This window comes from Ornithorhynchus anatinus, chromosome 7 (assembly GCF_004115215.2).
Source record: "Ornithorhynchus anatinus isolate Pmale09 chromosome 7, mOrnAna1.pri.v4, whole genome shotgun sequence".
In the NCBI taxonomy this organism is placed as follows: Eukaryota; Metazoa; Chordata; class Mammalia; order Monotremata; family Ornithorhynchidae; genus Ornithorhynchus; species Ornithorhynchus anatinus.
Window position 1 is genome coordinate 20,649,481 of NC_041734.1, and position 25,447 is coordinate 20,674,927.

Here is a 25,447-nt window from a genome sequence, read left to right on the forward strand (position 1 = left end):
TCTCTGCCCAGAATGAGTTTTGCACCTGTGCCATCTGAAAAGGGGCTCCGAGCCGGCTTCCCGCTGTAAGGGCTCACAGCATTGGCTTAGCGGAAAGAGCGCGGGCTTGGGAGTCAGAGGATATGTCTGCTTGTCTGCTGTGTGACCTTGGGCAAGTCACTTCACTTCTCTGTGCCTCAGTTCCATCTAAAAAATCAGACAGAAAATTGCTCTCCTGCACTTCAAAACCTTATTGAAGGCACATCTCCTCCAAGAAGTCTTCCCTGACTAAGCCCTCCTCTCTTCTCCCACTCCCTCTTTACCTCTTACTTGCTCCTTCATTCATCCTCCCTCCCATCCCCAGAGCACATATGTATATATCTGAATAAATATGTAATTCATTTATCTATTTATTTATGAATATTAATGTCTGTCTCTCCCCTAGACTGTGAGCTCACTGCGGGCAGGAATGTGTCTGCTTGTTATACCGTACTCTCCCAAACACTAAATACAGTGCTTGGCACACATTAAGTGCTCAATAAATACGATTGAATGAATGAATGAATAAAATGGGGATTAAGACGGTGAGTCCCATGTGGGACAGGGACTGTGTCTAACCCGATTACCTTGTATCTACCCCGGCGCTTAATACAGTGCCTGGCATGTAGTAAGCACTTAACAAATACCTCAGTTATTATTCTGAGCACCTCACCACCTCAACAGGGGAGGCAGAAGAGGCAGGGTATGGAAAGCTAGCTCAGTGATTAATTACTATTTTCAGCCAGAGCCATGCTTAATTGTCTGTTTCAGGCAAGAGAATTTGGTCAGCAGGCTCAGGACGGCTAATTTTACCTTGCACCGAGCAGCTTCCTGCTGGGACCGTGAACGTGCAATCTGGGGGCGGTGGAGGAGGATGGAGCCAAGGTCTGTATGAGGCCTCACAGAAATGCAGCTCTGTTATATTCTCGTCATGGATTGAGCTGAAGCTGAAGCTTTTTTGGCTTTACGCACTAAAACAGGGAGGAGATCGTCCAGAAAACAGACAGGAATGATGGCAGAACTTACATTCAGGGACGCTGGCTGTATTTCACCTGGAGAAATGGTCTAGTGGACAGAGCCCGGGCCTGGGAGTCAAAGGACCTGAGTTCTAATCCCGGATCCACCACTCTCTGCCCAAAGTGACTTGGGGCAAATCACTTTGTACTTCAGTTACCTCCTCTATTAAGACTGTGAGTCCCACGTGGGACCTGGACTGAGTCAGTCAGTCGATCATATTTACTGAGTGCTTACTGTGTGCCTGGCGCTACTAAGCACGTGGGAGAGTACGATATAACAGCAAACATACATTCCTCTAGACCGTGAACTCGTCGTGGGCAGGAATGTGTCTGTCTGTTGTTATATTGTATTCTTCCAAGAGCTTAGTACAGTGCTTTGCACACAGTAAGCGCTCAATAAATACGACTGAATTGAATTTCCTGTCCACAATGAGCTTAGAGCCTAGAGTCCAACCTGATTAGCTTGTATCTATCTTAGTACAGTGCCTGGTACACAGTAAAGGCTTAACGAATACCACAAAAGAACCCACCAAAAAACACTGTTCTGGGGAGAGTTTCAAAGAGGGGTGTCTGAGTAGCAATCTGGGGGCAGTCAGCTTCACCAAGAGTTTTCTTTTTGCCTTCCAAGGTGACATCATGGTAGTAATAGGTGCATTTAATGAGTGATTTACTAAGCACTTGTACAGAATAACAAAGTGACACATTCCCTGCCCACAAGGCACTTCCAATCCAACGGGAGAGCATAAAAATATTTCTACTAGAATCGTCAAATAAATCATTGGACATTTATCTATACAAGAGTGCTAAAAAGGGTGTAAATTAGTTGATAGAGCACAGGCCTAGGAGTCAGAGGACCTGGGTTCTAATCCCCATTCCACCGCTGGCCTGCTTTGTGATTTTGGGCAAGGCACTTAACTCCTCGGTGCCTCAGTTTCCTCGACTGTAAAAAATGTCCTCCCTCCTACTTAGACTGTGAGCCTCATGTGGGGCAAGCATTGGGCCCAAACTGATTAACTTGTATCCATCCCAGCACTTAGAACAGTGCTTGACACAGAGTAAGCACTTAACAAGCACTAAAAAAAAAGTGCTTGTGTTGGCTGGAAGGGTATTGTGGCTAGAGAAGCAGCATGGTTCAGTGGAAGGAGCCCGGGCTTGGGAGTCAGAGGGCATGGGTTCAAATACCAGCTCTGCCACTTGTCAGCTGTGTGACTTTGGGCAAGTCACTTAACTTCTCTGTGCCTCAGTTACCTCATCCGTAAAATGGGGATTAGCCTCATGTGAGCCTCATGCGGGACAACCTGATTATCCTGTAAATCTACCCCAGCGCTTAGAACAGTGCTCTGCACATAGTAAGCGCTTAACAAATACCAACATTATTATTATTATTATTAAATCCCGGCTCAGCCGATTGTCAGCTGGGTGATTTTGGGCAAGGCACTTAGCTTCTCTGTGCCTCAGTTACCTCATCCAGAAAATGGGGATTAAGACTGGGAGACCCATGTGGGACAACCTGATCACCAACATGATCCTCCCCAGCGCTTAGAACGGTGCTTTGCAAAGAGTTAGCACTTAACAAATGGCATCATTATTACTATTATTATTATAGAGGGTGCTGGAAAATCAATTCAGGAAAGCTTGTTGAAAGAGGTAGGATTTTTGTCTTGTCTTATGCTGTCCAGTCGTCTGCGACCCATAGCGACTCCATGGACACCTCTCTCCCAGAACGCCCAACCTCCGTCTGCAACCGTTCTGGTAGCGTATCCTTAGAGTTTTCTTGGTAAAAATATCCAAGTGGCTTCTTCCACACAGTAAACTTGAGTCTCCGTCCTCGACTCTCTCCCATGCCGCTGCTGCTCAGCACGGGTGACTTTTGACTTGTAGCAGATGGCCTTCCACTCGCTAGCCACTGGCCAAGCTAGGAATGGAACGGACAGGCCTCTGCTTGACTCTCCCTCCCATAGCCGAGACTGGCAGAGGACTGAAAACTCTCCAGGTTCGATCCTGAGAGGGGCTAGTACTTATGTACATATCTGTAATTTATTTCCATTAATGTCTATCCCCCTCTCTAGACTGTAAGCTCACTGTGGGCAGGGAATATGTCTGTTATATTGTACTCTCCAAAGTGTTTAGTACAGTGCTCTGCACACAGGAAGTGTTCAATATATACAATTGACGGCACCAGCAGAAATGAATGTGAGAGGCTTGAACAACAGAAAGGGATGGAGTGCACTGAGGCTGGGGGCCTTCTGGGTCAGGGTCACCTTAGAGTGGGCTTCAGACCTTTCCTGCCCTTCCTGGCTCCCCTCACGATCGGCTGGGTGTTTTTTGGAGGTTCACACCCACGAGGTGATGGTGTGCCTCTTCTGCTCAATTTGGGGTTTTAGGATGCTTGCTGTGGATCTTTGTGAAGTGCTGGGCATCCACCATCTTTGTGATGTCCCAGGCAGTTGACATCTTTGTGACGTCCCGGTCGGCCACCATCTTTGCTAGGGCCCACGCTGCGCTCACCTTCATTGCAAAGGGCGGTGGCCCTGACCACTCTGGCCTTGAGCCCCGAGGCGATGGCCCTCCTTGCCTACCGCCCGAAGCCGACCCCAGAGGGGGATCTAGGAATCAGTAGCCCCCAGAGAACAGAGGCCGCCCGGTTAGCTCATCGACACGGGACCCAGCTTTCATACTGGGTTGCTCCCAACACCTTGGGTGACTGGGCGGAAAAACTAGGTCCTGGGCATCTGCTCAGAGCCATCCTCAAATAGACCCTGCTCATCCCCTTCAGTTAAACCCTCCCTTTAAATGTGAATCCTGAAAATGCTGAGCAATAGAGCCTGGGCTTCAGAGTCAGAGATCATGGGTTCGACTCCCAGCTCTGCCACTTGTCAGCTGAGTGACTGTGGGCAAGTCACTTAACTTCTCTGTGCCTCAGTTACCTCATCTGTGAAATGGGGATTAACTGTGAGCCTCACGTAGGACGACCTGATTACCCTGTACCTACCCAGCCCTTAGAACAGTGCTCTACACATAGTAAGCGCTTAACAAATACCAACATTATTATTTAGCTCAACACTGACAGAGCCAAACAACTCATTTCAGGGGTCCAGAGGAGAATTATTAGCCAGTGTAATCCAGCTCCCAAAGCAGGAAAGGGAATGGCAGGTCAGGTCTTGCTGACCTCTACACAGAGCACTGTAGCCGGTACCTACAGTGTGAAGAACACTGTACAAGTCACCTATTGTGTGTGGGACATAGTCCTGAGAACCTGTTTATTATTATTATGCTATCTGTAAAGCACTTCTGTGTGTCAGGCACTCTAAGCACTGGGGTAGATACAAATTAAGCAGATTGGACACAGTCCCTGTCCTACACAGGGCTCACAAACTAGTAAGGAGAACAGGCACTGAATCCCCATTTTGTAGATGAGGAAACTGAGGCACGGAGAAGTGAAGTGACTTGCCCAAGGACACACAGCGGGCAACTGGCAGAGTCAGGATTAGAACCCAGGTCCTCTGACTCCCAGGCCCATGCTCTTTCCAGAGCACCGTATCAGGCTGTGAGCAGAACACTATGCAGATGTCCTTGAATTTGTAGAGCTTATTTTTCCAAGGTGCTTTCACACTTTTACCTGCCCAATATAACTTTTCCTGGGGGAAGGGGGTACAACAGGGAGAGGCAGGAATATCTCCATTTTGCAGATGGGGGAACGGAGGCTCAGATATGTTCAGTAATTCATCCAAAGTCACATGCAGGCCAGAAACCAAATAACTCCTGCCTAGCAGGCACCTGAAGAATGAACAGCTTAATGGTCCCACCTCTTTTAAAAAAAAAAAAGGTGTCTGTTAAGCACTTACTTTGTTCCAGGAACTGAACTGGGATAGGCACAAAATCATTAGGTCGGACACAGTCCTCGTCCCACATGGGGCTCACAGTCTAAGAAGAAGGAGTAGGATTTGATCCCCATTTTACAACTGAGGTAACTGAGGCCCAGAGAAGTTAAGCGACTTGCCCGAGGACACAGAGCAGACATGAGGAGGAGCCGGGGCTAAACGCCAGGACCTCCGAGTCCGGGGCCCGTGGTCTTTCCACTGGGCTGTGCTGCTTCCCATCTTGCCGGAGCTGGGACTTCTCGATGGAAGGAGGCACCATCCATCCAACGCTGTACATATGAAGGGACGACCCTCCATTTGGTGCATCAGGGCTGTGGCAATATCAAGATGCAGAGGGGAAACGTAACCAACTCCCTGGCTCCGACTGGGATGGAGAATTTTATTGGCAGTGCTAAGCCTGGAGAGCAGGGTCCAGCCTGAATTAAACCAATTGCTTCTGGCTTTCCAGTTTCAGGTCTCCGTTCAGCACTTGTTTGGGTAGCGGCAAAACAGCACGGCGGAATGACCTCGGAGTCAAGAGGGCCTGGGTTCTAATTCTGGCTCCGTCACTTGTCCGCTGTGTGAACTTGGGCCAGTCACTTCGCTTCTCTGGGCCTCAGTAATCTCAACTATAAAATGACTGTGAGCCCCACATGGGACAGGGACCGTGTCCCACCCAATTATCTTATATCCGATCCAGAGCTTAGTACAGTGCCTGGAACATAGTAAGTACTTAACTAATTCCACAATCATTATTATTATTATTATTACCCTGTTGTCACCAAAAGCCAGCTGGATAGAGGAAGCGTTTTAGGGACACGGTAAAACAAAGCCTCGGTCATTGCTGCATCCAGCCTGAAAATTGGGAGTCAGTTCCTGAGAAAAGATCAGCAGGATGCACCGCCATCAAGGAGGGGAGACGCTCCCTTAGAACCAAAGGGAAAACAGCACCAGGTGCTGTAAACATTAAACACAGCAACGCAACAAGGGACAACCATTTTGTCTGCACAATGCAGCCGGGGCTGCGGGCCCCAAATTGGCCTTTTCAGAGAGACACACACTTGCAGAGGAGGGGAGGGGGGGAATTTATCATCACCGGTGTCTTCTTCGAGTGTGAAGGACAAAGAAAATTAAATTGAGAGTGAAATTGGATCTTTTATGCACGTGGGCCCTCCAGACGGTAGCCCCAACACCAAAGCTGTGTGTGAAGAGGTGCTTCCGGCTCCGTTTGTATTCTTTGTCACCCGTAAGAAATTACATTTTGGCCCATCGGCCCCAAGAGGCAGGATTTTTATAGACCAATTCCCCCCAGGAATCACAGCGGCGGCCAATCGGGAGGGCAAGCCGGCCACGTTTTAATCGCCTCCTCCTAACATCTCTGGGGAGCGGTGGTGAGAGATCAAGGCGCACGGGTGATTACGAGCTCGCCCCACGCTGGGGCCGGAGGGGTCAGTGAGCGGGGCAGCCCATTAGACTGACTTCCCCGTGGATCTGTGAGGTGGCGGGGACAGAGACTGGGGCCCTGTTGACGGCGATGTCCCTCAGGCAGCCGAAGTACTGGTCTGACACAGGAAGCGACGATGGGTTCGAGTGAACTGAGAGAGAAAGAGACACACACTCAGTCCACAGCCAGGGAGTGAAAGCAGGGTAAAAAACCCACAAACTTTGCGGGGGAGGAGGTCTCTTGAGACGCTTGTGGAAAGACCGGCTGAGCAGTACCGCCCAGAAGCCTGGAACCCTTCGTCTAAAATGTGGCACACAAGTGAGTAGCCATCCCTCCTGACCTAGGTGGACTCCAGAGACTGGACTCTAATCTCCACCCGTTCTCGTCCCAGATCTCAGCACCCAACGACACTAGTGCACGACCCATGAGTCTTATGCTGCCTTGGGTCAAAAGCCCATCTGATTGGCATATCTCCTATCTATCCCAGCGTATTGTGCAAAGTAAACGCTGAATCAAGACCCTACCTACGAACCCTTCCCCAGCACACCACCGAACCAGCCAAAAAAAAAAAAATAGCCAATGACAAAAAGGCAAAATGGTGGGAAGCCCACCGATACTGAATCCTTAATATGGTTCATATCTATGAACGGCCTTGCTCTTTCGGCAGTGTCGTTCTTGGCTCCTGATCCCTCCCCCAGTACCGTCTTTCCCCAGGATTGGCGGGAAGAGCACAGCCATGGAGGGGGACAACCCCCCCGCCAAAGAACAGTTAGTGAAGCAGTGTGGCCTAGTGGCTAGAGCACTGGCCCAGGAGTCAGAAGGACCTGGGTTCTAATCCTGTCTCCGACCCTTGCCTGCTGTGTGACTTTAGGCAAGTCACTTCACTTCTCTGGGCCTCGCTTAGCTCAGCTGTCAAATGGGGATTAAGAAGGTGAGTCCCATGTGGGACAGGAACTGTGCCCAAATCTATTTGCTTCTTAATATAGGGCCTGACACTTAACAACTGCCATTATTATTACCTGGGATTCCTCCAACGTAGAGGAGCTGGCCCAGGCCGGAGGGAAGGGAGGCTCGAGGGACGGTGACCTTGCTGCTGTCTGAGTCCAGCTTCAGATGGAGCATGTTCTCCTCCAATGTGACTGACAGAAAGAAACAAGTCAGACTATCTGCTGGCCACCCCCCACCCACCGCTATTGCTTGGCTCCACATTCCCTGCCCATAACGAGCTTACAGTCGAGAGGGGGAGGCAGGCATTCAAATAAATGAATAAATCACAGGTATGGACATAAGTGCTGTGGGGCTGGGAGCGGGGGATGAATAAAGGGAGCAAGTCAGTGCGATGCAGTAGGAAGTGGGAGAGGAGGAAAGGAGGGCTTAGTCAGGAAGGCCTCTTGGGGTGGCTTCAGTAAGGCTTTTAAGTTGGGGGAGCGTAGCTGTCTGTGAGATATGAGGAGGGAGGGTGTTCCTCGCTAGAGGGAGGTTGTGGGCGAGAGGTTGGTGGTGAAATAGAGGAGACTGAGGTACGGTAAGAAGCAAAGTGTACAGGCTGCTCGAGGGAAGGGAGCATGGCTACCAATTCATTTATATTGTACTCTCCCAAGCACTTGGTACAGCGCTCTGCACACGGTAAGAGCTCCATCAGTGCTACTGATCGATTGATTCCCGGCCCCTGCCTTCTCTCACTGGAGCCTGCCTTAGATGCGACGACAGCCCAGGATGGGGATCGGGAAGGAGAAAGGAGTGGGGGTTGTTGGCAGAAAGTCCTTCCCTCCCACCTCTGGCCAAGACAGCTCCCTGGGACCAAGTTTCCTTTCTGAGGAGCAGATATCGAACGTAGGCCTCTCCAGCAAAGCTGGGGGTTTATTTGGCCCCCTTGTTCTGCTCCGGATAGGAATATTTCTTTTCCCCCAGGGTCATCCAACCCGCCGCTGGCACTGCCCATCCTCTCCCCGGAAGCCCGGCCCGCAGATCCGGTACCTGCCACCGAGTGCCAGCGCCCGTCACACAGGGCCCGCTTGGGGCTGACCGACGTCGTGAACTCTTCCGAACCGCTGCCTGCAGTCGCGATGACCTGAAAGACAGATTCTTTCCTCAGCCACCAAGAAACGTCCGTTTCCCAGGGGTGGGAAGGGAGGAGGAAGACACCATCCCACTCACTGTCCGCAGTCTGGCAAGGGAGCCAAGTGGTCCAGCTCCAAACCCACCAGCCCATCCTCCCCCTCTCGGCTCTCCCTGTGCCTCTCTCATTCTCCACTCAAAGCGGTCACCCCGGTCACTCGCCCTCAAGGGAGGGCAGGAGGGCAGGAGGAGATGGGCTGGATCCTGGCCCGGGAGGAACAACGCATCATGGGACCAGGGCCACCCACTATGGTTTTGAATGGCAGCCTTTTCTGCTCATCCCTTCCTGTCTCCTGAGGCCCGGTCCCTTGTCCGAGTGGTCCGTGGAATGGATGAAAACTCAGCTTCCGGTCCAGGATCCCTCTAGACTGTGAACTCACCATGGGCAGGGACTGTATCTGTACACTGTCGTGCTGTACTCCCCCAAGAGCTTAGTACAGTCCTCTGCACACAGTAAGCGCTCAATAAATACTACCGAACGAATGAAAACCGCAGAATGAATGAAGGACATGGGGTCGGGGGGCACTTGTTGATTTGCGTTTCCTTTGCCTATCATCTGCACGCACCTTAAATAGGCAGGCTGTTTTCAAGTTACAACTAATACGAACGCATCCTTGCAAGTGGCCGTGACCCTCTCCTTCCTCAGCCCCAGAACCGCAGGGGCCGGGGAGATAGAGGCAGGTGGCATGGACCGGACCACGCCTCGGACCTCACGACTTGGCTCCGGACCCTTGGGGGACGGTGCCACAGTACGGGCCACGGGGCATTCTGTTGGGTTTTTGAAATGTCACTTGAAATGTTGAAATGTCAGAAGGCCACACCCTGCCTTTGAACTGCCTCAGCTGGGCCAGGATGCCTTAGGGGGTCAGCTGTGAAGTGGGCCTTCGGTGAGGGGAACGGGATGGGGTGTTGGCCCAATTGCACTGGGTGGGTGCCATATGGCAAGGGAGCAGGAATGGGTAGGAGGTGGAGGTGTGGGGGTGGCTCAGCAGGAACGGTCTGAAGGGAAATAGCAGATCAGATCATTTATCTGTACCTGTTTCCTCTCATCTGTAAAAGGGGGATATCTGTTCTACTTCCCTCTTAGACTTCTGAGCCCCATGGGGGACAGAGACTGTTTCTGATCTGACTGGGCTGCATCTGTCCTAGAGTTTAGCATAGTGCCTCGAACTTAGTGAACGCTTAACAGTAGGGAAGCAGCATGGTTTAGTGGAAAGAGCACAGGCTCGGGAGTCAGAGGATGTGGTTACTAATCCCGCCTCTGCCACTTGTTTGCGGTGTGACTTTGGGCGAGCCACTTCACTTCTCTGTGCTTCTGTTACCTTGTCTGGAAAATGGGGATTAAGGCTGTGAGCCCCAGGTGGCGCAACCTGATCTACCCCAGTGCTTAGAACAGTGCTTGGAACATAGTAACGGATACCATCAATCCAGCGCTTAGAACAGTGCTTGGCACATAGTAAGCACTTAAATACCATAATAATAATTATTATTATTACCACTATTATGACCATTATTGTTATTGATGAGTGTTCCTGTCTCCTCCCTTGCCTGGAAAACTACGATCAGCTGGAAAAGCTGGCGTCAGAAGAGCACCGCCAAGGCACCCGGACTCATCCTTGGGTATCCAGGCCAACTGAAGGGAATGTCCCGTTTCCCGGGATCGGAACATAAGGGGCCGTGGGGTCCCGGAGGGAAAAGGGGCCGGGAGAGAAGGTGGAAATGGAACCCAAGACTGGCATGGCGAGCCTCAGGGCGCTGCGGTGGACTGTGCCCGCTCACCTCTCCGTCGCGCAGGTACAGGCTGAGGTGCCAGCCGGCCTGGCTCCCAGTGTGCAACAGGACCCCTTGGAGGCTTCTGGGACGTACGCTCAACTCCACATGGAAGGCCTTCCCGCCTGGAATGGAGGGGGGCTCTGGAGAGAAAAAGAAGCCAACTCTCAGGGCTCAAGCCCCAGCCCTTAGCCCAGAGGCCCTGAGCCCAGAGGCCCCGAGGTGGGAGGCGAGGGTTTACCGAGGGCAAGGTGGCCTCCTCCTGGAGAGAAGTAGATCCCGGGCTCCAGCGGGCCCTCCAGGCAGGGGCTGACGCCAGAGTTCTCCGTCGGGGGCACCGCAGGCTTCCCGTCCACTTGGAAGTTCCTCAGGCAGCCCACGAAGCTGGGCTGGGGGAGGTGCTGCAAAACGTACACACGAAGCCTGGGTTCTTCATGGGGGAGAGGGCACGTGGGGACGCAGGAGGCCCAGCACCGGGACGGGTGGGTTGGCAGGAGCTGGACGCCCACACTACAGCCCCCGTCCCTACCCCGGTGCCCGCTCGGGTGGCACTCTAGCTAGTTTTTTCAGACTGTGGGGCTCACGGTCCTAATCCACATTTTGCAGTTGAGGTAAGTGTATCGCAGAGAAGTGAAGTGACTTGCCCCACGTCACGCAGCAGACAAGCGGCAGAGCCAGGATTGGAACCCAGGTCCTCCCGATCCCATCCCGCTCTGATGTTTGACTGCAACCCGAGAACCCGTTCGGCCCAGCCATTTCCCCCTTGGCAGCGGGAGAAAGAAGCCAGGGTTCCCTAAGAGGCAGGGAAGTCACGATAACAATAAATATTATTACTATGTTCATTCTTCAGTGTTCACTATAAAGCCAAGCATTGAACTAAGTACTGAGATTGATTCAAGATAACCAGGTCAGAAACGGTCCTTGTCCCACACGGGCTCACGGAATAGGTAGGAGGGAGAACAGATATCGAATCCCCATTTTACAGGTGAGGAAACTGAGGCACAGAGACATACCCAAGGCAAGCGGCAGAGCCGGCAAGCGTGAGAAGCAGCACGGCCTAGCACAGGCCTGGGAGTCAGAAGGACCTGGGTTCTAATCCCAGCTCTGCCACTTGTCAGCTGAGTGACCTTGGGCAAGTCACTTCACTTTTCTGCATCTCAGTTACCTCCTGTGTAAAATGGGGATTAATGCTGTGAGCCCCATGTGGGACATGGACTGTGTTCAACCTAATTATCTTGTATCTACTCCAGCGCTTAGAACAGTGCCTGTCACATAGTAAGTGCTTAACAAACACCATCATCATCACATCGGTCGGGTTTAGAACCCACGTCCTTTGTCTTCCAGGCCCGTGCTCTTTCCATTAGGCCACAGTGCTTCTTGAGTCCTCCCAGACTCCGGGCTGCAATCTGAACTCCCGTGGGGACCCTGGGTTTGGGGATCTGGTCCGAGGTGACAGAGCTTTTCTGGTTTCACCCCAAATGCGGGGAATTCAGTCAAACTACCTTTGGGCTGTGTGCGGTCAGGGAGCCGCGTGACCTGGAGAAAAGAGCCCAGCTGGCGAGTCAGAAGACATGGGTTCTAATCCCGACTCCACCACTTGCCCGCTGTGTGGCCGTAGGCAAATCACTTCACTTCTCTGTGCCTCTGTTTCCTCATTTATAAAATGGCACCATAAGCACCGTGGACCATAAGCCTCAGGTGGGACAGAGACTGTGATTGGATTGAACCTACACCAGTGCTTGGCAAACAGTAAGCACTTAAATGCCACAATAATAACAATCATCATCGTTGTCTTTACTATTATTAAGAAGCTGAGCAGAGGGCTTTCGAGTCCCCGAGCACCATCCTTCCCTCACACCAGTTCCACCCACCTGCTGGATTAGGGACAAGAAAGAAGGCTTATTCTTTGGACTTTGGGAACAAGCCAAGGCAGAGAGTCCAGGCAGAAGCATTGTAGTTTAGTGGCTAGAGCCCGGGCCTGGAAGTCCTTCTCACTCTAATCCCGGCTCTAAATCCCGGTTCTAATCCCGGCTCTGCCACATGTCTGCGGGGTGTCCTTGGGCAAGCCACTCCACTTCTCTGGGCCTCAGTTACCTCATCTATAAAAATGGGGATTAAGAACATGAGCCCCATGTGGGACGGGGACCGTGTCCAACCTGATTGACTTGTACCTACTCCAGTGCTTAGAACAGCGCTTGGCACAGAGTAAGCATTTACAGGTACTGTTCTTAAACCAGGGAAGGGGCAGCTAGCAGTCACCGGGGGCCCTGGTACCCCTGTCCCAACTGCCCCGGCCAGGACCACCTGCAGAGGAAGAGGGAGGCTGGTAGGCTTCCTTGCCCTCCCAGCTTTGAGCGTCCCTCTTAGGAACCAAATAATAATTGGGGTATTCGCTGACCGCTTACTATGTACCAGGCACTATACTAAGCACTGGAAAAATGCCCAAGACTTTGAAGCCTGCCGAGGGAGATGCTGCTCGCCCCATTGCTCTCGGGGTGACAGTAGGGAGGGGTGGGGTGTCTCTTGGATGTGTCCCTCCCAGCCAGCGGTCCTCACCTTTATTTTCGGCAGCAGAGGAGAACCAAGGTAGAAGGAGGTGTGGGGGTGCAAGGTGGAATTTCCAGCCCAACGCCCTTCCGGGGCACTCACACCATCGATGACAAGATGCCCCTTATTTCCATTCTGCCCGAATGCCACCTGGGAGACAAGAGATACCGTTCTAATTAGAGCCCGGTGACACCCATGCCAATAAGCCCTGACAGACAAGCCGCTGCAGCGACCATTTGGATAACATCCTATCCCGCTGCCCAACCACGGTCCAGCGTCCTGAGGCCAATGTGTGTCCATTACCACATGGGGGGAGAGAGGGGTTCAATGGGCCCAGAGAGCATGGCTGCCCGTGCTGGACCGGACCCTGGGCACCAGCCTTTCTCTTGCACCAGAGCAGGGAAGCGGGGAACGTGCCAATTTGATGCCGAGGGGGAACTGGCTGCCCTACCTTGTGCCATTGGCCATCACTGAATTGGTCTCTGCTCTTCAGCTGGAGGGGTCTCTTGCCCGTCTTCAGGAAGAGGACCAGGCGCCCCTTGGAGAGGTACAGGGCCATAGAGGACCTCTTGGTCCCCATGAAGAACACCAACCCGTCCAGGGAGGTCGTCCGCAACTCCAATGCAAACTGGGACCTGGAAGGGCTGAAGACGAGGCAGAGCAAAGAGAGTAAATGTCGGCCTCGGTGCTGTTCCATCCCTTGGAACCCTCAGAGCACTGGGCTCTGGCTGTCACTCATCTCCCCATCCCCCTCCAGCTGTCAATCTCCCCATCCCGCTGTGGCAGTCACATCTCCCCATCCCACTCCGATTGTCATTCACTTCCCACCCGGCTCTGATTGTCACTCATTTCCCCACCCTCCTCTGGTTGTCACTCACCCCTCCACCCTGCCTGGCTGTCACTCATCTCCCAACAACTATTCCCTGCCTCCACATCTCCACTGAGTCCCCTGGTCACTTGAATCGTCCGCTATGCAAGTAGATATCCACTCTACTGCCTCCTCACACAGCCCTTACGTATCTATACTTATACTTTCTGTCACCAAATCTTGTCCATTCCACCTTCGCGACATATCTAGAATCCATCCTTTCCTTGCCATCTCGATTACTGCATCTGCCTCCTCACCCACCTCCCTGCATCTTGTCTTTCCCTACTCCAGTCCTTACTTCATTCTGCTGCCTGGATCATCTTTCTAAAAAAACAAACAAAAAAAAAAATCATTCCCTATCTCCTCACTGCTCAAAAACCTCCCATCGTTGCCCATCCATCTCCATATCAAGGAGAAACTCCTTACCATTGGCTTTAAGGCACTCAATAAGCTCTCACCCTCCTACTCTACACTGTAAGCTTAGGCAGGGAATGTGTCTGTTGTTATATTATACTCTCCCAAGCTCTTAGTACAGTGCTATTCACACAGTAAGTGCTCAATAAATACGACTGAATGAAGGAACTTGATATTCACCCTATCCTCCAGCCCACAGCACCTCTGTGGCTACTTATGTCCTTATACTCAAATTTCCCTATCTGAAATTGATTTTAAAGTCTGTCTCTCTCTATAGACTGTAAGAGCCTTGTGGGCAGGGATCATACCTATCACCTCTATTGTGTCGTACTTTCCTAAGCATTTAGTACAGTGCTCTGCACACAGTAAGCGCTCAGTGAATATAATACCAATGATGGTATTTGTTAGGCGCTTACTATGTGCCAAGGACTGTTCTGAGCACTGGGGTGGATACAAGGTAATCAGGTCGTCCCACGTGGGGCTCACACTCTTAATCCCCATTTGACAGAGGAGGAACCTGAGGCACAGAGAAGTTAAGTGACTTGCTCGAAGTCCCACAGCCGATAAGTGGCAGAGCCAGGATTAGAACCCACGTCCTCTGACTCCCAAGCCCACGCTCCTTCCACTAAGCCACGCTGCTTCTCGGATCAATATCGTTGATCCACTGATCATTCGCCCCAACCTGCAATTTTTTTTGGTGTCTGTCTTCCCTGCTCTTTGAGGGTAGGGATCATGTCTGCTTACTCTATTGTGTTCTCCCAAGTACTTAGCCCAGGGCTCTGCACTCCGTAAGTACTCAATAAATACCACTTACTGATACTGACTGTCCAAAGTGCACTTGGTGCCTGTCCCTCACTGAGAGGGAGCCCCTCCCCACTTCACCTGCATCCAGCGTGGACAAGGTGGGCTGCGTGATGCCAATTTCACTAGGGGACGAATGGCCCACTCCCTCCCGCCCAAGGAGCCCTCCTGTGTGCTCCACGGACCAGAATCATTTCCGTCAGCTCTGCTTTCCCTTTCCTCCCAAGGCCCTGACCACCTCCAATCTCACACACATACACACACACAGACAATTCACGCTCATTAAAATACCTCTGAACCCCTACATCCCACCCTGGCCTTTCATCCCGCCGACAGCCCCGGACATCAAACACCCTGGCGGCCTTCCAGATTCTCCCCCTTCTGACCCGGCCATCCCAGGGAGTCTCCCGCTGGGAAGTTGGGGGGAACTCCCCGGCCCCACATCGCATCCCCTGGGGTCCTGCGTTTGGATGAGGTGGAAAAGCCACCGGGTACCTGGCTCTCTGCCCAGCAGGAAGGAGGCTGAACCGCAGGTGGCTGGTAGGACTTGCTCCAAACTGCCAGGCCCCATGTCCCTCCTGGGGCCGGGGCTGCTGGTGACAGCTGTCGGGGTGGGGCTGCTCTCGGGTCTCCATCGGGGGTTCGGCGGGCATGTCTCCCTGGAGCTGCACAAGCAGCACGGAAAAACCGGTCAGTCGCGGGCAGCACGGATAGCGCCGCTGGACATTTCTAACATCGTCCCGCTTGCTTTCATTCTTCTCCGCGAGACGGGGGCTCAGAGAGGTCAGCAGCTGGCCCACGGCCACCCAGCCACATGGAGACAGACTCCTCCGTCCCCGGTGCCACCCAGCCAGTGCCCAGCCGAGGGATCCAGGGGAGCCGCCTCCTCCAGGAACCCTTCCTTGATGCTGTTCCAGGAGCCCCCAGTCTGACTGATCTTAATCCTAACCTTGTGTGCCCTCGTGTGACCGAGGGGAAGGAGCCTGGGAGTTATGAGCCCCGAGTTCTAGTCCCAACGCCACCCCTTGCCTGCAGTGTGACCCTGGGTTCGTCATTTAGCTTCTCTCTGCCTGTCTCCTCATCTGTAAAATGGGGATTAAATCCCTGCTCTCCCTTCCTCTGAGACTCTAGACCCAGTGTGGGGTGGGGACCGTGACTGATCTGATGATCTTGCATCTACCCCAGTGCTTAACACACAGTAGGTGTTTAATAAACACCACCATTATCGTTAGAACAGCCCAGGAAAGTTACTGGGGAAAGGGAACGTTACACTGCTGTTCCCTTACCTTCTAATTTGTTTCAGAGTCCATCTCCCCCATCCTCCTTGAGGGTGAGGGGCTTGCAACTCTATTGTGCTCTCTCAAGAGTTTAGTAGAGTGCTCTGCACACAGTAAGCACTCAATAAATGCCATTGATTGATCTACTGCTGCAGAATTTTTTTTTTTTACTCTAAAGCAAACGACATTCTCTTTGAATGGAGGAAGTCACGGCTGCATCATCTCCCCTGAAGGGGCCAGTACAGGGCCAAGGAGGGGCCGGTGGTCTCCGAGGAAGTGGGAAGCAAGGGCAAGCAGGGGGTCAGGACACAGGAGCCAGAGCCCTGGAGGTTTGGAGAGGCACTAGTAATAATAACTACGGCAATTGTTAAGCGCTGAGTGCCAGGCACCGCCTGTACTAAGCGCTGGGGTGGATACAAGCAAATGGGGTTGGACACAGTCCCTGTCCCACATGCACGCTCTCAATCTCCATTTTACAGATGAGGTCACTGAGGCCCAGAGAAGTGAAACGACTTCCCCAAGGTCACAGAGCAGACACGTGGAGGAGCTGGGACTAGAACCCCATGACTTGTGACTCCCAAGCCCGTGCTCTATCCATTATGCCATGCTGCTTTTCCCGGAGGTCAGTGAGGAGCGTGTGGAGTAGCCAGGACCTCCCCTTCCTGCTCGCAGGCCCTCCCCGGCCCGGGCACCTCCCCAGAGCAGAGGCGGCACAGGGGCTGGTTCAGGTCTCCCCAAGCATTCGACCAGGGTACCTACCCACTGGATGCTGGAGGCCATGGGGTTGCTCCGCTTCAGGGGCCCTTCTAGCAGCAGCGGGAGAGGTGGCTCGTTCACCCGGCAGCCCCCCAGGGACACGTCTAACTTGTCAGTGTAATTAATGAGGTTCTGCACCTCTGGTCTCTGAGACTCTCTGGAAAGACAAAGACACCGGGGAAACGTCCAGAGATGGTCGGACCCTCCGGGAGGAAACCACCGACCTGATTCAATCTCCAAACCCGCTGACGGCCACATGCTGTAAGAGACTTGGGGTGCGGTTCGCCGCGGCTCGTAGCTCCAGCCAGGCAGGGCTGCAGCTACGGCCATGGGGGTGGCATTCGGAGGACGGGGAAGACTGGACGGGGCACGTGGGGAACTGACCTGGGGTGGTCTAGCACTTACTGAATTATTTAGACCCTCTTCAGTGTGTGTGTGTGTGTGTGTGTGTGTATATATATGTATAGGTGTGTATATATATATATTATAGTAAGAATAATAATTGCGGTATTTGTTAAGGGCTTACTATGTCCCAGGCCCAGTATTAAGTGCTGGGGTGGATACAAGCAAATCGGGTTGGATACGGTCACTGTCCCACGTGGGGCTCACAGTCTCAATCTTCATTTTATAGATGAGGTAACCGAGGCCCAGAAAAGTGAAGTGACTTGACCGAGGCCACACGGCAGACAGATGGCGGAGCCGGGATGAGAATCCAGGACCTTCTGACTCCCAGGCCCATGCTCTAGCCACTAAGCCATGCTTAATGTACTCACGTGCTCCATTTATTTATTTGATCCTCTGAATATTTTTATACTGGACTCTCACGTCAGAGTGGAAGCTCCTCGCAGGCAAGAACTGTGTCATTTGGTTACTCTGCGCTTCCGCAGCGTCTCGTACAATTTACTGCACCAAGTGGGAGCTCAGTAAATGCCACTTTTATCACCGCTCCACGCAGTATTACCTCTACTGCCATTCCTACGACTAAGTGTGTTTTTCCTGCACAAAGGTGTGGAAAATCTCAGGTCCCCGACGTGGCAGGGCGACGTGCCTGCTCCCTGCCATATCTGCGGGGCGAACCTCAAGTGAGCTGCCTCTGAGAGGGGCCGGTACTGAAGCCCAAAACTCCAGTTTCCCCGCTCAGCTACAGTGGAAGTTCCTAGAGGGCAGGGATCATGTCACATCTTTTGTACCCTCCCAGGTGCTTAGTACACTGCATTGCACATAGATGGTGCTCACTATATATTGACTGATGTTTAAGAGAAACTAATTAATGAATTAATGTACGGTTTCGTGATTCCTTTCATATATATGTCACCACTCCCCATCTCCTCCCCTCCTCCTCAATTTATTCTTAGGGAATGAACCCCTTATAGACCCAGGACCCTGCCTAATTCTCACCTGTTTACTCTTTCCCCAGTGTTTATCCCAGTGTTCTCCACACAGTAGGCTTTCATTACTACTAGAACTATTAGTACCATTATTATTAGCACTACTCAGGAGAAGTAGCATGGCTCAGTGGCAAGAGCCCGGGCTTGGGAGTCAGAGGTCACGGGTGGCTCACAGTTTTAATCGCCATTTTACAGATGAGATGACTGAGGCCCACCACCACCGATCAGCTGTGTGACCGTGGGCAAGTCATTTAACTTCTCTGTGCCCGTTACCTATCTGTAAAATGGGCATTAAGACTGTGAGCCCCACGTGGGACAATCTGACCACCTTTTATCCTCCCCAGCACTTAGAACAGTGTTGGGCACATAGTAAGCGCTTAACAAATGCCATCATTACTGCTACTATTAAATAATAATACTGATGGCATTTGTTAAGTGCTTATTATTACTAATATTACTATTAGTACTACTAGCATTAATACTGATATTACTGCTGCTATTATTAATAATAATGGCATTTGTTAAGCGCTTACTATGTGCAAAGCACTGTTCTAAGCTCTGGGGGGGGGCATACAACGTGATCAGGTTGTCCCATGTGGGCTCCCAGTCTTCATCCCCATTTTGCAGATGAAGTCACTGAGGCCCAGAGAAATGAAGTGACTTGCCCAAGGTCTCACAGCTGACAAGTGGCGGAGCCAGAATTAGAACCCATAACCTCTGACTCCCAAGCCCGGGGTCTTGCCACTTCCTGTTACTACTGCTATTTCTACTAATGATGAGGATAATAATAACGATAATAATAACGGTTGGTATTTGTTCAGCACTATGTGCCAGGCACTGTACTAAGTGCTGGGATGGAAACAAGCAAATCAGATTAGACACAGTCCCTGTCCCATGTGGGGCTCAGAGTCTCATTCCCTACTACTCAATCCTTAGTAAGCGCTTAACCAATACCATCATCATTATTATAATAGTAATATTAATAGTAACAGTAATAATATCATAATAATAGTAATAATAATGATGATGGTATTGGTTAAGCGCTTACTACGTGCCAAGCACTGTTCTAAGCACTGGGGTAGATACAATGTACTATGGGGAAGCAGCATGGCTTAGTGGAAAAAGCATGGGCCTTGGAGTCAGAGGACCTGGGTTCTAATCCCAGCTCTGCCACTTGTCTGGTGTGTGATCCTTGGGCAAGCCGCTTAACTTCTCTGGGCCTCAGTTATCTCATCTGTAAAATGGCGATTAAAACTGTGAGCCACCTATGGGACAACCTGATGACCTTCTACCTATCCCAGCGCTTAGAACAGTGCTCAGCACATAGTAAGCGCTTAACAAATACCTTCATTATTATTTTCATTATTACTCTTACTAGTTCTATGATTACCCTTACTATTAAAACTGCCTGCCAAAACCCCAGGTGTGGGCAGTTGGTGACTACATACTTCTTCTCTGACAGGTGGAGGTGTCTGAAAGTGGGTCACTCAATGGGGTCCCACTGGACACAGATGACGGCCGGGAGGTCGTCATCCAAGCACAGCGGCTAGGCCAACCTGGACCACAGAGCAACGGAATTCCTCCTCCTCCCTCCCCGCCCCGGTGTCCGCCCCAAGTCCGGAGTCACCCACCTCTCGATGAACACGTTGGTGATACACCCCTCAAAATTAGGCCCCCCAATTAAGATGGACTGCTTGGAGTTCGGAGAAGAGATGGAAGCCTCTTCATGGATCAACTCCAGCTGGTCATCGATCAGAAGCTTCAGTCTGTGGACAATCAATCAAGCGATCAATCAATCCATCGAATTCATGGAGCACTAACTCTGTGCAGAGCACCGTACTAAGCGCTTGGGAGAGTTCAATATAACACTACAACAGATTCATTCCCTGCCCACAGGGAGCTTACAGTCCGGGGGGGGAGACAGACGTTAATATTAATAAATTACAGATATGGACATAGGTGTTGTGGGGCTGGCGGGGGAGGGCGGGGAGTCCTGATCCATGCCAGCAGGGTGAGATATGGACTGGAGTGGGGAGAGACAGGGGGCAGGGAGGTCAGTGAGATGGCAGATGCAGTAGTCAAGGCGGGATAGAACAAGGCTCGGATTAACGTGGAAGCGGATTGGATGGAGAGGAAAGGGGGGAATTTTAGCAATGTTGTAAAGGTAGAACTGACAGGATCTGGTGACGGATGGACTACGTGGGGGGAATGAGAGGGGGATGAGTCAAGGACGATGGCAAGATCATGGGCTTGTGAGATAGGCAGGATAGTGGTTTTGTCTACAGCGAGGGGAAAGACAGCAGGAGGACAGGGTTTGGGTGAGAAGACAAGGAGTGCAATTCGCACAGGGGGTAAGAGGCAAGGCTGGGACCAGAACCCAGCCTCCTGACTCCCAGTTCTGGGCTCTTTCTACTCCTCCACACAGCCCCTAATGAAATGGGAAGCTTCTGCTCCTCCATCTCACCAAGCAGGACTCCAGATCCCCCTCCCTAGGCAAGTAGTGATGCCCTACTCCTGATCCTCTAACAGATGTGAACTAGTGGTAATAATAATAATTGTGGCATTCGTTAAGTGCTGACTATGTGCCAGGCGCTGTACTAAGCACCGGGGTGGATACAAGCAAATCAGAATGGAGCCGGTCCCTGTCCCACGAAGGGCTCACAGTCTCGATCTCCATTTTATTGATGAGGTAACTGAGGCACACAGAAGTAAAGTGACTTGCCCCGGGTCCCGGTGGAGCCAGGATTAGAACCCATGACCTACTGACCCCCAGACCCGGGCTCTACCACTAAACCACGCTGCTTCTCATCCCCGACATGCTCACACTCGACACACCCCACACTCACCTGCCGTCATATTTTATCACGGACACGTAATGAAGTAAACCATCTGTGTAATTCCTGAATGATGTCAGTGGACGATTTGAGTCCTTTGTGGTCACTTCGAGGAAGCTGCCAGCCAGTGACACTGTTAACTTACTTTCCTGGATGAAACCCCACCCCCAAGGCAAGCACAGTTAGCCGAGATTCAAAAACACTGGTGTTTTGGGTTTCCACCACGACGGACACCGTTGTTGTCTGTTATCTCAAGGAGGAAAGATGTGGCCTCTATTGATTTACAGTCAGGGTGCTGGTTTGTGCCATTCCCCGCCTTTCCCACCCCGTTTTTCATTACGATATTTGTTAAGTGTTTCCTACGTGTCAAACACTGCTCTAAGCACTGGGGTAGAAACAAGGTAAATAGGTTGGACACAACCCCTCTCCTACATGGGGCTCACAGTCTTACTCTCCATTTTATAAATGAGGGAACTGAGGCCCGGAGAGGTGACTTGCTCACGGTCACACGGCAGACGAGTGGCAGAGCTGGGATTAGAACCCAGGTCCTTCTGACTCCCAGGCCCGTGCTCTAGCCACTAGGCTACGCTGCTTCTGTCTTTGTTTTTCACTGTCTGCGCCCAGAAAGAGCTGAAAGGCTTCTGGGACGATCCAGTCGAGCTGGGAACCAGGACAAAGGCCCAAATAAATGGTGGGGAAAATGACAGTTCCGCAAATTTGAGAACAGGCTGAACTCCCACACCTTGAGGTACAGACCCTGGGAAGGTGAAGGAAAACCTCAACTCATTGCTTGAAGGAGAGAATTGAAAAATTGGGCTGCGAATTAAACCTTTTGAGTCCTTATGTCCTAACCACCACCTCCACCTCCCACCACACTCATGTCCAGAATTTACCACTTTGTTACTTCTCCTCCCTGTAATTTATTTTATCCCCGGCTAGACAGGAAGCTCCTTGCGGGCAGGGATCGTGTCAACCTACTCTTTTGTACAGTATGGCCTAGTCGATAGAACCCGGGACTGGGAGTCAGAAGGACCTGGGTTCTAATCCCAGCTCCATCGCTTGCCTTCTGTGTGGTCTCGGGCCAGTCACGTCCCTTCTCTGGGCCTCAGTTCCCTCATCTGTCAAATGGGGATTAAGACCGTGAGCCCCAGGTGGGACAGGGACTGTGTCCCACTTGATTTGCTCGTATCTCCCCCAGTGCTGAGAACAGGCCTTGACACGTAGGACGCGCTTAAGAAAAACCATCGTTATTCAATCCAACAGAGTTGGTAGATACGTTCCCTGCCCCGCATCAAGCTTACGGTCTAGAGAGGGACATGGACGTTAATATCAATAAATCAATTACGGCTTTGGACGTAAGCACCGTGGGGCTGAGGGAGGGGTGGTTATCAAGCGTTTAAAGCAGCTCGGGCCCTCATGGAGATACCTACCCCAGCCTGGTAGGTGAGCAGCAGGCCCTCTGGGTGCATAGTACGGAAGCCAAACGAAGCCTGGAAGTTGTTGGGGAACGGGAATCCCGAGGAGCTCAGTTTCAGGGTCCCTCGGTTGAAGGAGGCTGACCGCACCAACTGGAACAAAATCAGAGCGCTCGCCGGTGCCCTGGGCCACCCCGCCTGGGCTTCCCACGCCCACCCGGGCTTCTGTGACCCTCGGCGACCACCCTCGGGGGAAGCTCCTCCCTCACCCAGTCGTCCCAGAAAGGTATCCAACGGCCTGGGCCCCGCGGGTCGGCGAGGGGCATGTAGCTCAACGGTTCCCGCCAACCCCATGGACGACGGCCCCATCGGGCTCATCGCCCACGTGACTCCCGCTCGTCAGGGGTTCAAATTTGACACCTCGAGTCGATAGGCAAGTTCGGGGAGGGCTGAGATGGAGGAATCCAAGGCCCGGGGAGGCGGGCGGGCTGGGGGGGCGGGCAGCGTCCGGGTTTGGGGGAGGGGGTTTAGGGAAGTGGCAGAACAAACATTTCGGCAAATCACCTGCCAGTCTTCTGAGCACTTCTTGGTGACCCCGACGGTGTCATTTAAATTGATGATCTTGCCACTGCTTTTCAGGTTTTTCATACAGCCCCGGAAGGGAGGGGTGGAAATGTTGTACCTGATTTTGGGAAGAGAGCCGTGCGATCGGTTGACCTGTCCCGGCCGCCAAGTGGCCCGGGGCCAATTTTGCTCCTTTGCTGGGGGCCCCTCTCCCGGATCCGAGGGAGAGATCAACAACGGCCACAGCAGACTCAATCCCACTCCTAACTCACCGCTTCTGGAGCAGAGTTGGAATCCCTCCTAGGTAGTATGTGGTAAAATCCAAAGTGACGTTTTCGATCCTGACTTGAAAGTTCTTCGTATTTAATCTCACAGAATTGTTTTGTGGAATCTTCATTAACCGGATCTGAAGCAAACGAGGTGAGAGGAGCGGGTGAGCACCAGGGGTGTTACAACTCCCTAGACCAAATGCCTAGTAAAGTGCAAAGCATTCATTCACTGATATTTATCGGGTACTTACTAAGTGCAAAGCATTCACTCAATCATTTAACCTTTTTTTTTTTTTTTGAGCGCTTACTGTGTGCACAGCACCGCTTAAAAAGCACAGTACAGCAAAAAAGAGAGACAATCCCTGCCCACAATGGACTTACAGTCTAGGGCGGGGGAGACAGGCATCAAAACAAGTCAACAAGTATCACCAGATCTTGTCTTCCCTCCTCCTCCCTCCCCACACCATCCCGGCCTCCTCCTATTCCCTCTTCTTCCTCCTCCCTCACCACCCGGGCCTCCTCCCCTGCAGTGCATTAAGTACTTGGGAGAGTACAATACAACAACAAACAGATGTCTTGGGGCCTTTTCTTGCCGTAAACTCCAGTGCTCAATCAGTCGATGAATCGCATTTATCGAGCACTTACTATGTGCAGAGAACTATCCTGTGTGTTTGAGAGAGTACAGTATGAGATCTGGTGGTTAGGTTCCCTGCCCACAGTGAGCTTATGGTCTATTGTTGAAGTGGTTTCAGGGTATTTCACGTTGGGGTGTCAGTCGGTGACTTTAAGGCGTGGAAAGAGCCCGGGCTCGGGAGTCAGAGGTCGTGGGTTCTTATTCCCGCTCTGCCACTTATCAGCTGTGTGACTTTGGGCAATGTGTGACTGTGGGCAAGTCACTTAACTTCCCTAGGCCTCAGTTACCTCATCTGTAAAATGGGGATTAAGACTGTGAGCCTCATGTAGGACAATCTGATTACCCTGTATCTGCCCCAGCGCTTAGAACAGTGCTCTGCACATAGTAAGCGCTTAACAAATACCAACATTAAGTCACTTCACTTCTTTGTTACCTCATCTGTAAAACGGGGATTAAGACTGTGAGTCCCAAGTGGGACAACCTGATTAGTTTGTATCTACCCCAATGCTTAGAACAGTGTTTGGCACACAGTAAGCACTTCACAAATACCATCATCATCATCATCAATCAGCTCTTTCTCCCCACTACGTCCCCTCTCTCTCCCACTACAATCCAGCTCACACACTTTGATCCTCTAAAACTAATTTCGTCTCTGCACCTCTAGACTGTGAGCTCTTTGTGGGCAGGGATTATTATTATATCGTACTCTTCCAGGTGCTTAGTACAGTGCTATGCACACAGTAAGCACCCATTAAATACTATTGAATGAATGAATGAATGAACCTCACTCTCACCTCCCTCATCCTTGACCCCTTGCTGACAACCCTTACTTCCACCTGCCTGAATCTCCTGCCCCTCCACCTTTTATTTATTTATATTACCGTCCATCTCCCCCTCCTCTAGAACGTAAGCTCCATGAGGACAGGGAGCGTGCTTACCAACTCTGTTGTACTGTACTCTTCCAAGCGCTTATTACAGGGCTCAGTACACAGTAAACGCTCAATCAACACCATCGATGGATTGATTCGCATCCAAAAGACCGCCACCCATCTTCAAAGCTCTACAAAAATCATTTCTCCTCCAGGGAGCCTTCCTTGATAAATTTTTTTCATCCAGCTTTCCCACCCTCCTGCATCACCAACACAATCGAGTGCCTACGCCCTAAGCCGTCAGGCACTCATCCGCCACTCCCATAGCATTTATGGAAATATCCTTAATATTCGATTGCTTCCCCCACCGGTAATTTCCTTTAACTTCCATTTTCCCGGCTAGCTCGTAGACTGCTTGTATTCTCTCAAGCACTTAGTACGGTGCTCTGCACGCGGGTTGTGCTCGATAAATACCCGACGGTGCCTCCGTTCCACCAAGCCAGAGGCCCCAGCCTGTACTCTCCGGTCACCGGGCCAGAGCAGATACTTGGCTCTGGCTGTCGCCCGCGGGCCAGATCCCAGATG

General features: G+C 51.8%; 1 protein-coding gene and 1 non-coding gene across 2 annotated transcripts in view; both read right to left on the reverse strand.

Annotated features, from left to right (window-relative positions):
• Nucleotides 1–2,907: 2,907 nt before the first annotated feature.
• Nucleotides 2,908–3,045, reverse strand: LOC114813654. Its single transcript, XR_003761371.1, has one exon. It is a non-coding gene; the product is annotated as a small nucleolar RNA SNORA7 (small nucleolar RNA).
• Nucleotides 3,046–6,225: 3,180 nt separating this feature from the next.
• The window catches only part of LAMA3 (laminin subunit alpha 3), a 129,547-nt gene continuing 110,325 nt past the window's right edge, over nt 6,226–25,447 (reverse strand). Inside the window, exons 58-71 of the mRNA XM_029069416.2 lie at nt 23,363–23,496; nt 23,091–23,208; nt 22,542–22,679; nt 21,124–21,260; nt 19,909–20,043; nt 16,893–17,046; nt 15,352–15,521; nt 13,225–13,408; nt 12,783–12,923; nt 10,468–10,627; nt 10,236–10,369; nt 8,316–8,409; nt 7,358–7,477; nt 6,226–6,489 (exon numbers count right to left, since the gene is read on the reverse strand). Of these exons, the coding sequence (XP_028925249.1) occupies nt 6,344–6,489; nt 7,358–7,477; nt 8,316–8,409; nt 10,236–10,369; nt 10,468–10,627; nt 12,783–12,923; nt 13,225–13,408; nt 15,352–15,521; nt 16,893–17,046; nt 19,909–20,043; nt 21,124–21,260; nt 22,542–22,679; nt 23,091–23,208; nt 23,363–23,496 (1,965 nt within the window). The 3' untranslated portion in view covers nt 6,226–6,343. The remainder of the gene's footprint in view (nt 6,490–7,357; nt 7,478–8,315; nt 8,410–10,235; nt 10,370–10,467; nt 10,628–12,782; nt 12,924–13,224; nt 13,409–15,351; nt 15,522–16,892; nt 17,047–19,908; nt 20,044–21,123; nt 21,261–22,541; nt 22,680–23,090; nt 23,209–23,362; nt 23,497–25,447) is intronic.